General features: G+C 31.7%; 1 protein-coding gene across 5 annotated transcripts; it reads right to left on the bottom strand.

Annotated features, from left to right (window-relative positions):
• Nucleotides 1-699: 699 nt before the first annotated feature.
• On the bottom strand, nucleotides 700-14,440 carry LOC110807842 (respiratory burst oxidase homolog protein A-like). Of its 5 annotated transcripts, none has more exons than XM_088217818.1 (14): nucleotides 13,851-14,440; nucleotides 13,570-13,729; nucleotides 7,428-7,476; nucleotides 5,647-5,760; nucleotides 3,494-3,883; nucleotides 3,017-3,403; nucleotides 2,805-2,900; nucleotides 2,599-2,714; nucleotides 2,292-2,459; nucleotides 2,051-2,210; nucleotides 1,782-1,979; nucleotides 1,580-1,708; nucleotides 1,194-1,272; nucleotides 700-1,094 (listed from the first exon to the last, which is right to left on the bottom strand). In XM_088217818.1, exons 1-14 carry the CDS (start codon nucleotides 14,383-14,385, stop codon nucleotides 985-987), a joined length of 2,691 nt encoding a protein of 896 aa, XP_088073944.1. In that variant the 5' UTR covers nucleotides 14,386-14,440; the 3' UTR covers nucleotides 700-984. The 5 variants fall into 5 exon arrangements, with proteins under 5 accessions (XP_088073944.1, XP_088073943.1, XP_088073945.1 ...); XM_088217817.1 differs by having other exon boundaries at nucleotides 13,570-13,741; nucleotides 13,851-14,438; XM_088217819.1 differs by having other exon boundaries at nucleotides 3,494-3,850; nucleotides 13,570-13,741; nucleotides 13,851-14,438.
• Between the last annotated feature and the right edge of the window lie 154 nt (nucleotides 14,441-14,594).

The raw sequence follows: 14,594 nt of genomic DNA, 5'->3' as shown, positions 1-14,594 counted from the left end.
CTGTGTGTGAATAGTTTGATGACAAATATTATTACGTTCAGTGATCAAATGGTAAGTTTAGATGCAACCTAGACTTAGTTAGAGTATACAATAAATACTTAATAGAGTTCCTCTGTGGGGCTTGTTAGCAAAACGATATGATAAAACGGTTAGTTGCTTTGACAATAAAGAGAATTCAATCCAACTGGAAGATTTATTGATGTGACTTGAATTTGAAAATATCTTTCTATATTTTGAGAATATTTTGTATTTATCATAATGAATATTTTAAGTATATATTGAAGATAATTTGTATCTATCTTGAAAAATATTTAATGTATATCTTATGGAGTTCAATAGAAGAAAAAATCTAATAATTTCTCTATTTAAAGGCACATGATCCTATTGATGATGTACACTCTCAAACCATCAAAGTGAAAAAATTTATTATTAGTCTTGTCCGTTGATGTAAGCACGCTGTCGAATTACATTAAATCTTATATTTTTTTATTTTGTTATATTTTGTTGTGATTGTGCAGGATATAGAAATAAATTTTTCCAACACAATCCTGATGCAGTCTTTCTCATTTTAAAAATTGTTTGTTTTTCTTTTTCTTCATCAGTTAGTTCTACTCCAATCAATGTTGGGGCTAAATAGATCAACCTCTTCATTGTAGGTATACAGCGCAATTACACTCAATCTCATATCTATTTTCTACCTATCATACTAATATTTTGCCACGTGTAAAGTTTTAAAGAAGAACATGTTCGAACCCCTTTGAATTTGTAGAAAGCCACTTGGAGGGCTCTATTGTTTTGTGGCTTACACTGCTTGCTATGCCAAAACGTATTTTAGACCTACACAATATATCAAGAAAGTATTTACCTTTGTTCTCTCTCTCTCTCTCTCTCTTATCTTTTTAAATGATCTGTTCTCCTTGGAAATTCTACAATACCTTGCCAGGCTTATTAAGATAAGTTCTTAAATTCCTATACTAAATGCTTTTAGAAAAACTCTTTGTGGAACTCAAACCTTGTAGAACCTTTTTGGTTAAATTCATAACAGAATTTCCTCACTTCTTTGGCCAATATTACTGGCCCACAGTAAAAGACTCCTGCACCAAAAATATTGCAATTAACATTAATAAAACTCAAAACTAAATATTTTTGCTTTTATTCTTATGTGATTCATTTGTTAGAAATAATGGAATTACCTATTTTTGAACCACGATGCTTTGAACTTAATTCTGAAAGAACTTTCTTCCACTTAGGCTTCGCAAAATGAGTTCGTGCCTGACCATAAAATTAAAAAACTTCAAGTAACTAACAAGATTTAAATTTGCCAGGATCATGTAAATTAAAAATGATATAACACTATTTCTAGAATTAATAACTTAGTTTGTAACTTGACTGTCTACTCGAACCCATTCAACAAACACAAAATACTTAAGCTCAACCTTCAACAGAAAAAAATAAATAAACAAGGAACACATTGACAAAAAAAGAAAAGGAAAAAGTAAGTGCTATGTACTCAGCAAGTATTTAATGGACATAGGATTGAAAAAAAAATGAAAAAGAGAAATATTCTTGTTAGCCTTACCCTAGTTCCAGAAAGGATGTCAACCTCATTATTGACATGATTTAGTGCCTGAACCATGGTGATAAGTGCTGACCGAGCATCCCCTTCCTCATAAGCAGAAGTGATGTAATTATGCATTTCAATCACACGCTGCATGTATCCAAATTCACTAAACAAAGAGCACGATAATTATTAAGATCACAGTTGAACAAGGAAAACCTACCCTTTGATCGAGGTCAGAAACTTCCCTCAACACCCCTTTGAACAATTCAAAAGAACTTTGTTCCCTTGTTATCCAATAGAAGTAAGCATTAGTGGTCTTCACGAGTTTTTTACTTTTTTGATAAACTCTATTGGAATTGCTGGAATCATTACTCCCTGCACTCAGGTTTGATGTCCTACTTAAATATGAGTCTGAATCCTGCAAACCCAAAAACAATTGTCAGATTTTGTTTCTTTTACAAGAGATGATGAGCATCATGAGTTACTGACCGCTTGCTCTTCCATTTTAACAATGTTGTTGAGCAGATCTTTCAAGATGCTAATAAAGAGTGTTGCTCCAATTCCAAGACCAATAAGTAACAAAACATCATACTTTTTATAATTTTGTGCAGGGGTACCATAAGGTCCATCTATAAAGAACTTTGGCAAGCTGCTAATAAGAGAGTAGAGTCACAAATTGCTTTAGGAAAGTAAAAACTAGGAGTATATATGAAAGAGGAATCTGACATACCTTTCCTTTGTTGTTTCATTAGCCCTCAGAAGTCCATTTTTTCCGGTTGCAGGAGGTTTGTGCACCTCTGAAAATACACATTTAAGCTGTCGTGTCCAATCACCTACTATCTTAATGTGAACACTCAGGTAGTCATCGTTAGGACCAGACGTAATACAAAATGGATGCCTGATCAGATATATATATTAGACTGAATATTAGCATCAAATAATCTGCAGAGTTATTAAAATCAAGCATTCAAACAAGATATAGAACTGGGTATTATATACTGTGCAGATTCAGAATAAGATCATCATTACGTCTTTACCACTCAAATGGAGAAATAGAAGGGCACTGAATAAACACATATTGCCCGCTCTTATACTGAAACTGAGAAGGCTTTGACATTAGCAATTCAAGAATATTTCCAGGGTAAATGGCAACCTAAAATATCATAAAATAAAGTTACAAGGAAATTAACCTTGATTTAATATATATATATATATATTATATTCAGAAGCTCCTGCACTCTACCTTCAAAATTTGGACAGTGTAGGAGACAGAGCGGAAGAATCTGAGAGTTCTTTCTCCAACATATAGTAAAACTGGGATAGCAAGATACATCCATGTCTGAATAATTGACCAAAAAAACGATCTCAATATCTTATATTTAAAGTCATGTACTCAGCTTGTGGATGAACCTGTAACTTAATTGATGAGAAAAAAAGTTTCCAAAATTAATATACCGTCTTTAGGTACCACTCGTGTACGAGGTAAAGGAAAACCCCATGGACGATGAGAAAGATGTAGACAATGACAAACAGGTGGTGTGAATACCAGAAGGCATTGAAGCCTATAAATCTGTCAAAGGGCCTTGGAAGCTTAATCTGGTTTTTCCTGAACCTCCTTGTTGCTAATGTGAATGCAATAGCCATGCAGATAACCATTAAAATTCCTGTAACACCCTCTAGACCTTTAACAAGGTCTAAGTATGTGGGTTTCTGGGTACCGAAATTTCTACTCAAAAAGTTATTATAGTTATCAGAAGATGCATTTATAAGCCTAGGGAAATTGCATGCGAGGTGATCTCCGGCGTGAAGAATTACACCAATTACAATTGCTGCTGCAATCATCTGCAAGTAAGTACGTAAACATGTAGTTATATACAGAAAAAATATGCAAATTACATATAGTTATTATATGATATTGCACAGTGAATTGACCTCGTGAAAGTTGATGTTGTCGTCAAAAGGGAGAAATGAGCTGAAATTTGTAGACCGGAGCCAGGTGATGGTGTTTCTACAAACAGGCAAAAGGATAAGAGCCATGTTGAATTTGAGTGTCTCGGCTGCACCATTGGCTATAAGAAGGCAATAACCCATCACCTTAAAAGCACTTTTTTGCTTGTACTGAAAGAATTTCCATGCAAACAATCCAATCATGATCATTACCCAAACTGACAACATCCAAATACTTCTCCAGTTATCTTGCAAATAATACATCAACTTGTTGCTCAGTCTCTGTATGCGGCTTCTCCGTAAATTCTGGCTCAATTCTTGACTGTAGTCTAGGTACGTCTCCTTTTGTAAAAACAATGTCTCAAGTTGCCACAACTGAATATGTATACGTATATACATATATAGCATTACCATATATGAAATATGAAATATGAAATTAACATTGATCATCGTCATCATGAACTGTCCAATAAATTGTCAAGCAGAAAAAAAAAATAATAATCTTTCATCATCCTTAACTAACAACACTATAAGTGATGCAAAATGCAGTACGGGGGGAGGCGTCTACGTCAGTCATCACTGTATATATATATTTTGCATGACTAATGATGAGCACGCATAATCTGGAGAAAACAACTCACATGTTAACCACCACCTTTGTATTGTTCTGTGCTGTATGAAAGGCCACAAGACAGTTGACAGGAACATTATTAGTTCAGAATGGTCAATCATCAAGTGTTCAAAACTGTGTCAGGACTCTAACTCGCTGGTCCAGTCTATAATTAACTAGATTAGGTTATATGCGTTTTAATTATATCTTTTAATTTGATTGATGCTAACATGCTGACTCATTAATAAAGCTAAGACCTTTGGCATAAATATCTAAATTTTGCTTAAATAGCTGCCGAGACATTCTAGTTTTAACATAATCAAATTAATTTTTGTTGTAGAAATCAATATAATTGATATAAAAAAAACTGTTCATAACACAATAAAAATAATTTCTAAAGAAAATACATGAAAACAAAACTTAACTCTGAATTAGAAAACATATGGTCCCAACCATTCAAGTCCAAAATATTGCCAAATTTTTTTAAAAAAATTATAAATATTTAATTGAAACTTAAAATAAAGAAAACTAGTTATTTTTATAAGTATAACTATTTTTATAATTTCATATAAAATATTTTAAAATAATGTCAAATAAAGTCTATCCAAATAAGAATTATAATTTTGCATTACTGATTTATTGTTTGAAGTAGTTTATTAATTTTTTTTAATTATAATATTACGTGCATGATATTTTATTATATAAAAATAATTAACTTTATCAAATGATAGATATTTTCGTGGTTTTTAATATAATTTTTTAATGTAAATATAAAGTGATTTCATATCAAATATTATAACTCTAATTAAAACTTTGGAATGAAGATTAATGAGCTAGGGTTGAAATTTTCAGAATGGTAGAACCTTCCTTTCAGTAAAAATTTGTAACTTTTAGCACTTGTAGTACATATTTATAACCTTTTAAAATCAAAATATATATTTTAAACAGTTTTGACAAAAAAGAACGAACACAGTTGAAAAATACCAGATCAATAAAGTAACAAATGTAGACTAATTCTTCACGGGAAAATCTAAACCGGCCATTTGTTTAGAGAGGAAAAAGAAACAAGACCATAGAAAGATAAGTGTAAAATCAATACACAAGTTTCACTAAATGCTACTATTATTAGTTTTATTTGGACTTGAACAAATTAGTTAGGTCTTAATTCCTGCAGTCGACATATGTACATATAGATATACATATAATACACATATATATGTATACTGTTTGCTTTTCTTTCTGCAGGGTAACTCAAAAGAGTTGGAAGATTTGGTTAGTTGTCGCATCATCTAACAGTGAAGTTTATGGAAGAAAAAGTCCAACGCAATATAATTAACTATTCTTTTAATTATCTCGTTAATTAGAAAATTGTAGTCAATGTTAGATCAGATGCAATACCCATCTTACTTAATATATACCTGGAAATTACTTTGGAAATAGACTCACGCTGGCTAAGATATATATAATATATATTTATATTATATGTACATATGCATGTTGTGTGTAGAGAGTAGACAACAGGACCCACCTCGATGTAGCCAAGTCTTTCAAGGTCGAATTCTTCCATTATCAGTGCTGCAAATTCATGTGGCTCTTCTTTTAATCCGGATAACTCGTTTGCTGATGCACTTAGCCTGATGATCTATTTACCACATAAAAAACCCCCCCCCTAACTTAAATAGAATACTAAGTAATATAATATCTTTTTAAAAATATGACTTTTAAATTAATTCAATAAGAAAATATGAAAACATGTACATGTATTAAGTTAATTAGACCTACCATAATTACATATACATTTTCCATAATTACATTTCTACAGCAAATGAAAAGTTAAAAAAAAAAAAAAAAAAAACTATAAATTTCTCAGTTAATTATCACAAAAAAAATAATAAGAATAATATCTGTGTAATTATAGGAAAATAAAAATGTTTGTGAACATTGGCTACCTCAAAGAACATGCAACAATTGATCATTTTGGAAATAAGTTCCCAAATCCTCACGTTGATTATTATGAGAACAAATGACACCCAGTTTCTGTTTGCGTTAATTCATTGCCAACTATATATATATATCACGTTGATTATTATGTACACCAGTTTTGAATTCATTAATATTACGTTCACCTCAACATGCGCATGGACACCAAGTCAATATTTTTTAAAATAACAATATTATTAAATAAATTTTAATTAATAAACTAATTAATTAATTTTAGTTCTTCTTCAATGCAGAAGACGCACCAAGCGAAGGGAACAAACAGGGCAAGCAAGTGACTGAAGGTATTTGAGGAAAATGTTCTTCCTTTGATAGCCGAGAGAAAAAATAAACGAGAGAGAGAGAGAGAGAGATTACTGAAGCTTTGCTGAAATTTGGGAGGAAGGGAAAAAAAAATAGGGCACAATAAAGCAAGCTTTTAAAACGCTTTCTGCGTCAAAAATCACAAGAGGTAAGAAGGGTTTTTGAGTTCTTGAAGGGAAAACAAACAAAAGAAGAAAAATGGGATTTTTTTTAAGGCTTTAGTTGTGTCCTTTCGGAATTTAATGGTATCCAGTAAAGAAACTGATGATGCGATTACCAGTGCCTTGTAGCATGAAAATAAAATAAAACAGAATAAAGTTGGACCTGCATCTGAAGTAGCAGACCTGATAAAAATAAATTCTCTGTTGTCACTTTAACAGCAGAAAATCTCAAGAGGAAGAAGTACCGACAAAGATCCAAATCTCTAATTTTAGAGCTCGAACTTCCTCTTCTCTAAGAGCCAATTCAGCAGCCTCTTCTTCCTCCTCGTCAATTACGAAGTACCATATATCTCGGTGTATACAGTCATGGAGACGCGGGTCTCGGGAGTGCAATTGGTGAAGAATAGGCTGTACTAATTTGGGAAAGAAACATGATACGACTGGTTGAAGCAGGAGAGAGGAGGCGAAGTGGGTTGGCAACGCTCTCTAAAGAATTAAAATATTGACATCGTATGTACTTGTGTGCCAATGTCCATGTGGCATCAGTAAATTCAAAATTGATGTAAATGTAAGTTGATATGTCAGGGAAAATTAATAGAGAGATGGGAACTTTGTCTTTTTTTTTTTTTAAATATTAAAAAATAAAGCCTGATTGATTGAGTAATGGCGGCTAATTCATGGCAATTATTTTAGATTTCCAGCTTTAAACTAAATTATTTAAAACATACTTTATGAAAATAACCATAGTCAAACCCATATATTTTTATAAAAAATTATTTCACACAATTAAGAAAGCCTAATTGAAAAAACAAAAATGATGCTTAAAAAATTAGATTAAACTTTTTACCTCTTTGACTTCCTCTTCTGTGATTCTACCGTCTTCATTTTCGTCCACCCTAGTATTGAGATTAGGTAGTATATAAGATCTAGTACCCCTACACAGCTCATGTAATGTTTAAAAAAAAAAAAAAAAAAACTTCATACTAACTATGCACGTTTTTTCGATTTAGAAACAACATGAAATTTAAACTTTGATTTAGACTAGTTTTTATTTTTAACAGCATTATCGTATTAGAGGGAGGATGTCACACTATCAGACAGCTCGTTTCAAGTGGGGCACAGAAAGAAGAAGAAGAGATTAAATAGTACTGGAAGAAAGTTGTTGAGAAAAATAAAATAATAAAAAATAAAATGGGTATAAGAAGGAGAGTTGGTAGTCCAGAAAGAAAGGGGAACAAGAACAGAAGTATCAAAGAGAGGGTTTTAATACTTAAAATATTACAATGAGGTGGTTGGCAGCCACGTGACTGCCGTGCTGACAATTTTTGGGTTAAAACAATTTATTCACGTAGACACTTCATACATACTTTATACATGGCTATGACGGTGTTTTAGATTGAAGGATTTGTATATTTCTATATGTTTAGACCCTTTATTTTACTAGAGACTTAAGTTAATTGTAAATTATAAGTTTGTAATTAATGTGCTTTTTTAAATTTCTATTTGATTATAGTTTATGAATTAAATTAATTATGATTTATGTATTTGAAAATTTAAAAGTTATGATATTATCTAGACATACTCATGCACATGAAGATTTATAAGGATAACCATAAATTTAAAATTTGAATTTTTTTGTAAGTATCTCATATTCCTTCCTCCTATTTCCAACAAAGCATTACCTAAATATAGTTTATCTCTTAATTTTTTTTCCAACAAAGTTGTATAATAACTTCTTACTTGGTTCCTTGATTCTCTAAAATTTTAAAGAGATAATTAGCAATAATATAATTTCATTTCAAGTTTCTCGTCTTACAAAAGAAAACTATGAAAATTTGTGTCTTTTGCATGCGAATCATACTTGACTCACAAGATGTATGAGATACGATAGACAAAATCTTTACTCAATTGAACAGTGATGCATCATTGACTCAAAATAAGAAGGATGTTTTAGTAAAACAATGTCATTGCTCTCATTCATCAAAGTTTGGATGAATCTATATTCATGAAGGTAGTCACTGCTCTCAAAACAAAGCAAGCAAGGAGATCTTGAAGAATTCTCAAAAAGGAATTAAAAAGGTGAAGAAGGTATGGTTCCAAACTTTACGAAACGAATTTGAAACTTTGCAAACGAAGAATGTTGAATCTATTTCAGATTTTTACTTAAGAGTGAAGTCCATATTGAGTTAAATAAGGAAATATGGAGAGACGATGGAAGATGTTCATGTAGTACACAAAATTTTTCGATCTCTACTCCTAAAATTTAATTATGTGATTTATGCTATTAAAGAGTCAAAAGATCTAGACATTATGACTTTTGACAATTAAAATGATTATTATAAGCTCATGATGACAAAATAAAAAGAAGACAAAAGGAGCATTTGGAGCAAATTCTCAAATTAAAAGCCTCCTTGAGTGATGGTTTTCTAAAGGTTCTTCGAAGATTAAAATTTTTGGGAAAGGAGAGGGAAAAAAAACATGGCCTGCGTGGAATGGATAACTTTGCCTCTGGGTCAGGTAAGTGATAATGGCATTAGCCTTGTGGACCTAGAAGCATTAGCTTATAAGATCTCAAAGCTAAAAAAAGAGCTTTTTAAATACCGATAAAATATGAGATTTCATTTAATTGAGAAAAATGATTGGTCGCCAAAATATGAAGAACTTTAAACAAACCCTTGCAGAAGCCAAAGATGCCTTAAAACGTGAACAAGCAGCTCTAAAGTTGAGAAGCGAGAATAATGTGAGGAAGCTTTGTGCGTTGAGAAACAATATGTACTTGACCTAGAAAAGGCTCTGCTAAGATACTTTTTGATCATGCAAAAATCAAGTTTACAAGTTATTCAAAGTTGATTGAAGCAAATGCTTTGGTAACTAGTGTTGAAGAGAAATCTTTTGAGGTAAGGTCTAAGTTGCGTGCTGTTAACACAAGGCTTGCTGAAGTGAGTAGAAAAAAAGTTTGGAGGCTGAGAGAAAGTTACAAGAGGTCGAGTCTCTAAAGAGAACATTTATCTTTTATTATTGAACGAGAAGCGACAAAACTATTTTCTCAAAGTAGAGAGAAGCCTTACGAGAATGGGAGAAGAGAGGCTTGCTAAAATTTCAAGGATTATCAACCAAAGAGAAGAGAAGGAAAATGAGAATGATAGGATCATTAAGCTCAAGGAAGAGGACCTTGAAGGGACATAAAAGAAAATTAATGCAGCTAAATTATATTTGAAGAGTAGAGAATAATATAAAAGTTGTAGGCTCAAAGATCAAACTTTAAATGTGTTGAATAAATAATTCAAAATTATTTTAGAATTAATTTATGAAAATTATAAATTATCCGTTACTATAAAAAATCATAAATTAATAATTACAAAAATATTAAAATAAAACTAAATAGTGAAAATTAAACAACGACTAAATAAAATAAATGGCAAGTTACGTAGAGAGAAATTAATAGGCGATTTTCGCTGCCTATATATAGGCTGTGTTGTTGTGTAACAGTATCCTATTTAGATTAAATATAATATATTTTTTCTTTTTAATATATCCCTCTACTTATTTTCAATTTTAGATTTTTGTATCAGTAACAATTTCTTATCTTCAGTTAATTTCCAACAACTGGTATCAGAGCCTAATTCGAAAATGGATATTAACAAAATAGTAAATTTACGTTCCTAAAAGAAGTAACATTTTTAATTAATGGTTTCAAGTGTTGGTACAAGTATGGTGTAGACGATGGTTTCCATATTTTCAGGAGAAAATTATGATATATGGAAGATCAAAATATGAACGTTGATACTATAGCAAGGGTTATGAAATATAGTTGAGAATGTTTATTCTCAATTTGTTGCTGGATATCAGTTAGAAACAAAGAAGTTGGAGGAAGATTAGATGAAGGATATCAAAGCCTTATTTCTCATACAACAAGGTATCGCAAAGAGTTTGTTCTCTCGGTTAATTGGTGCAACTAGATCAAAAGAAGTGTAGGATATGTTGTAAAAAGAGTTCTAGGGATCCGCAAAGGTAATTGTTGTGAAGTTGGATATCTTGCGCAGATAATTTTAGAATTTACAAAAGAAACAGTTGGAAAAAATAAAGGAGTATTTCTCGAAGGTGATTAAGATCGTGAAGCAGATGCAAAATTATGGTGAAGATATTACTGATCAAAAGATGGTGAAAAAAATTTTAATTAGCTGACCTAAAAAATATGAATATATTGTTACAACAATTGAAGAGTCAAGAAAGATTTGTCTACTCTTACAATTCAACAATTAATGTTGGAGTCACACAAGATAAAAAAATTGCAGAGTGGAAACAACTCTATTGAAAGTATTTTTAACACTAGTTTTAGAATACAAACTTCTTCAAAAAAATCAAAGAAATTATCAGAAAAAATGCGAACAGAATATGCAGAAGTAACAAAATCAAATTGAATGAGAAGCATGTTCGAGTTTAAATACGTAGTGAGATATCTGTAAAAAATCAAATCACAATACGTCGAGATGTTGAAAGAAGAAACATTGCAACAAATGTAAGCAACTCGACCATGTCGCAAAATACTGCAGAAGCATAAGTCAAGTTCATAAACTCGTAAATTTTATAGAAGAAAATGAAAATTCCAAAAATATTTTTTTCATATGTTATGTTACAATAGAAGAAAATGATGATAATTGGTACTTGGACAGTGGCTGCACAAATCACATGAAAGGTAACCAAAAATTATCCGAGATATAGATGCATCATACGAGACCCAGGTACACATGGAAAATGGTGACTTGGTTCGATCTAAAGGCAAACACAGTATTGTTATGCAAACTAAAATGTTGTATAAATTTATTCAAGATCTATTATTAGTGCCAGATTTGAAGAAGAATCTGCTGAGTATCGAATAACTTCTAGAAAACAGTTATGCAGTTTATTTTGAATATGAAGGTTGCAAAATTTTTGGGCAAAGAAACAACAATCATTTGCTAACCAAAATCGACATGGAGAAGTCCATAAATTTTCCTTTGCAAATAAAGTATTCTTCAAAAGTGGCATTACAGACAGAGAAAACATTTTAAGTGAAGGGGGAAACATCCAATTTAATAAAATTTGACAAGACATACACAAGAAGAAATTGAGGCAAAGGTGCAAAGAACCGTGGTAGAAGAAGAAACAGAAGTTTTGAGCAAAGGTGAGTCCATCGATGAAAAAAGAGGCAGATAGTGACCACAGATAACGACTAATGAGGAAAGTAAGTTGTCTATGATTTATTATGAAAAGACAACTAATTATGCAAAGACAACTAATGAAGAAAGTAAGTTGTTTATGGTTTATTATGCAAAGACAACTAATTATGCCAAGACAACTAATGAAGAAAGTAAGTTATTTATGGTTTATTATGATACTAACAAAGTTGCTGCTCTAACTATATATCAAGTATGAAAACAATTGATGAAACACAAAAAACGACAATCAAGTTTGAAGATAATAAAGACATTCAAATTAAAGAAAAAGATTGAACGAGTAATATATATATTTACAAAAGTAGCACTTCCATATCAGAAACATGTCTATTTTAAATCGTTACTTAGTGTATGCAATTTTGAATCAAGAGAGAGGGTTGAATAAATGATTCAAAATTATGTAAGAATTAATTTATAAAAATTATAAATTATCTATTACGATTAAAAATTATAAATTAGTAATTATGAAAATATTAAAACAAAATTAAATAGTAAAAATTAAATAGCGATTAAATAAAATGAATGTGTGGTTACATAGAGAAAAATTAATAGGCGATTTTTGCTACCTATATATAGGCTATGTGTTGTTGTGTAACAGTATCCCATTCAGATTGAATTTAATGTATTTTATTTTTTTAATATATTTTTCTACTTATCTTTAATTTTATATTTTTACATTAATAACAACTTTTTATCTTTCAGTTTATTTCTAATAAAAAGAACAGTATGATGTTATGAGAAATAACATAGAAAAGAATTGCTTACAATAGAGAAAAAGTTAAATACTATTGAAAACGTTGAAACTCAAAAACTACTTGATGAACATAAATGCCGTTATGGATGCGAAGAAGCATGAATTTGAATTGAAAGTTGATCAATGGAGAAAATATGTGGCTAAGGACCTAAAAACCAAGGTGACTAAAGTGGAGAAGACAGAAGTTGAAGTAAAACACACAGAGGAGAAGGTTGCAAACTAGAGCAAAAATTGGATAAGAAAGTGGAGAAACTTAGAGGAGAAAGAGAAAGGTCTTGACTCAAAACTAAAGAGTTTAAATGAACTTCACTTAGCTCAAGGAGAAGCTGCTGAAATTTCTATTAAAAATAAATTGGTGCAAGTATTAGTTAAGAACCCGGTATTTTATGAATAAAACAAGCACATAGATATAAGGAATTATTTCATAAGGGATTGCATTTTTAAAAAGAAAGTTGAGCTCAAGTGCGTAAAAACTCAATATCAAGTTACAAATATTTTCACCAAATCACTCAAGTTTGAAACTTTTTCAAAAGCTACATGCTAATATAAGGGAAAAAATAAAATTTGAAAATTAAGGGGAAGTATTGAAAATAATAATTTGTATATTTCAAAGTGTCAACACTCTTTGTCTTACTAAAGAGTTAAGTTAACTGGAGGTTATGAATATGATAATTAATGTGTGTTTGGAATTTTTTTTTACCGAATTCGTGTATTAGAATTAATTATATTTCATGAATTAATTATCATTTTAATTAGATTAAAAATTAGAAAATAAAGGAGCTTAATCAATTGGTCAAATTCACGTGCAAAGACAGTTTTGTCTTCTTCTCGTCACCTCCAGTCTTCTTACAACGGAGACTAGTCCAAGGCTTTTTTTTATATATGTAATTAATTTTAAATTTATATTAAAAATTTATTAAAATAACACCAATTAGGATTAAAAAATCAAAACTTTAGTAAAACAATAAAAGCTAATTAAATAAAAATAAAGAGTAAACTTGAGAATTAATGATACGTACATGTCGAAGAAGATCTGTAGGCGAGATTGAAAGCTTTGATCTGTGATTTGAGACCAATACTCGTAAAGCTCCTCTCTGTCAATCTTTTCAACTTTCAATCCCCTTCTCCTGCTCAAAGCGTCGAACAGCAGCAGTGCAGACTCATTCGAATATCTCGTTCCTTCAATAACATCTTTTTTAGAAAAGAAAAAGTCAACAAATGCATCTTCAGATGTTTGTTTCTGGAAACAACTGTGTGAAATTAATCAGATTTTTGGAAAATTATAGAAAATGAGATTAACCTATGCATTGAGCGAAATCAGAGCGATGAAGGTAACCGTCTTCTGCAAGCTTATCGAAATTTTGTTGCACTTCGTTCCATACATCGACGCTGTTGTCCTGGTAGCTGATGAATCGCAAGCCACGAAGGGCTTTCTCGGCGCCGAAGCGAGTCCGATCAAGCAGAACGCGCCGCTTTCTCAGATCCACCTCCATTCTGCCAGAACGGAGTTGCCGGTACCGAGGCAAGCGGAGCGAGTCCGATCGAGCTGCCAGAGTCGAGTCAAATCCACCTCCATTCGGAGCCGAAGCCGGCGATAAAGTAGCCGGCCTAGCCCCCTCGCCGTGGCTCCGAGAAAAGCGTCTGAGCTCGGCATTGCTGACTGTAGCCGGCTCGACGCTACGGACGACGAGGGTGCCTTCGACGGACTCATAACCGGAGTTAGATTCGTTGCCGGGAGACGTCCCAGAGCTCGAGACGGATGCTCCGGGGAGAGTGTCGGAGGCCCAGCGGCTTCCATGCTCTGGAGAAGTCCCCATTGATGAAATCAAGAGCATCTGTTGACTAAACTTGTATATATAATAACATCAGTTATGATGTGCTTTGGTTAAATTTTTTTTTTTTTTTTTTTTTTCCCAACAAAAAAGCTAAGAAAAGAGGTTCAAAAGATATACAAAACACAAAACATCCTCGTTGAGGTGGGCCTCAGAAGCAGCCCATATAAATTAGCAATCTCATCCAAACAAAGCTCGAGAATAGAGAGGTG

The sequence above is a fragment of the Carica papaya genome, chromosome 4 (assembly GCF_054855325.1).
Source record: "Carica papaya isolate Zhongbai chromosome 4, ASM5485532v1, whole genome shotgun sequence".
Taxonomy (NCBI): domain Eukaryota; kingdom Viridiplantae; phylum Streptophyta; class Magnoliopsida; order Brassicales; family Caricaceae; genus Carica; species Carica papaya.
The sequence above is the reverse complement of the archived record's forward strand: the minus strand, read 5'-3'. Positions and strand labels throughout refer to the sequence as shown.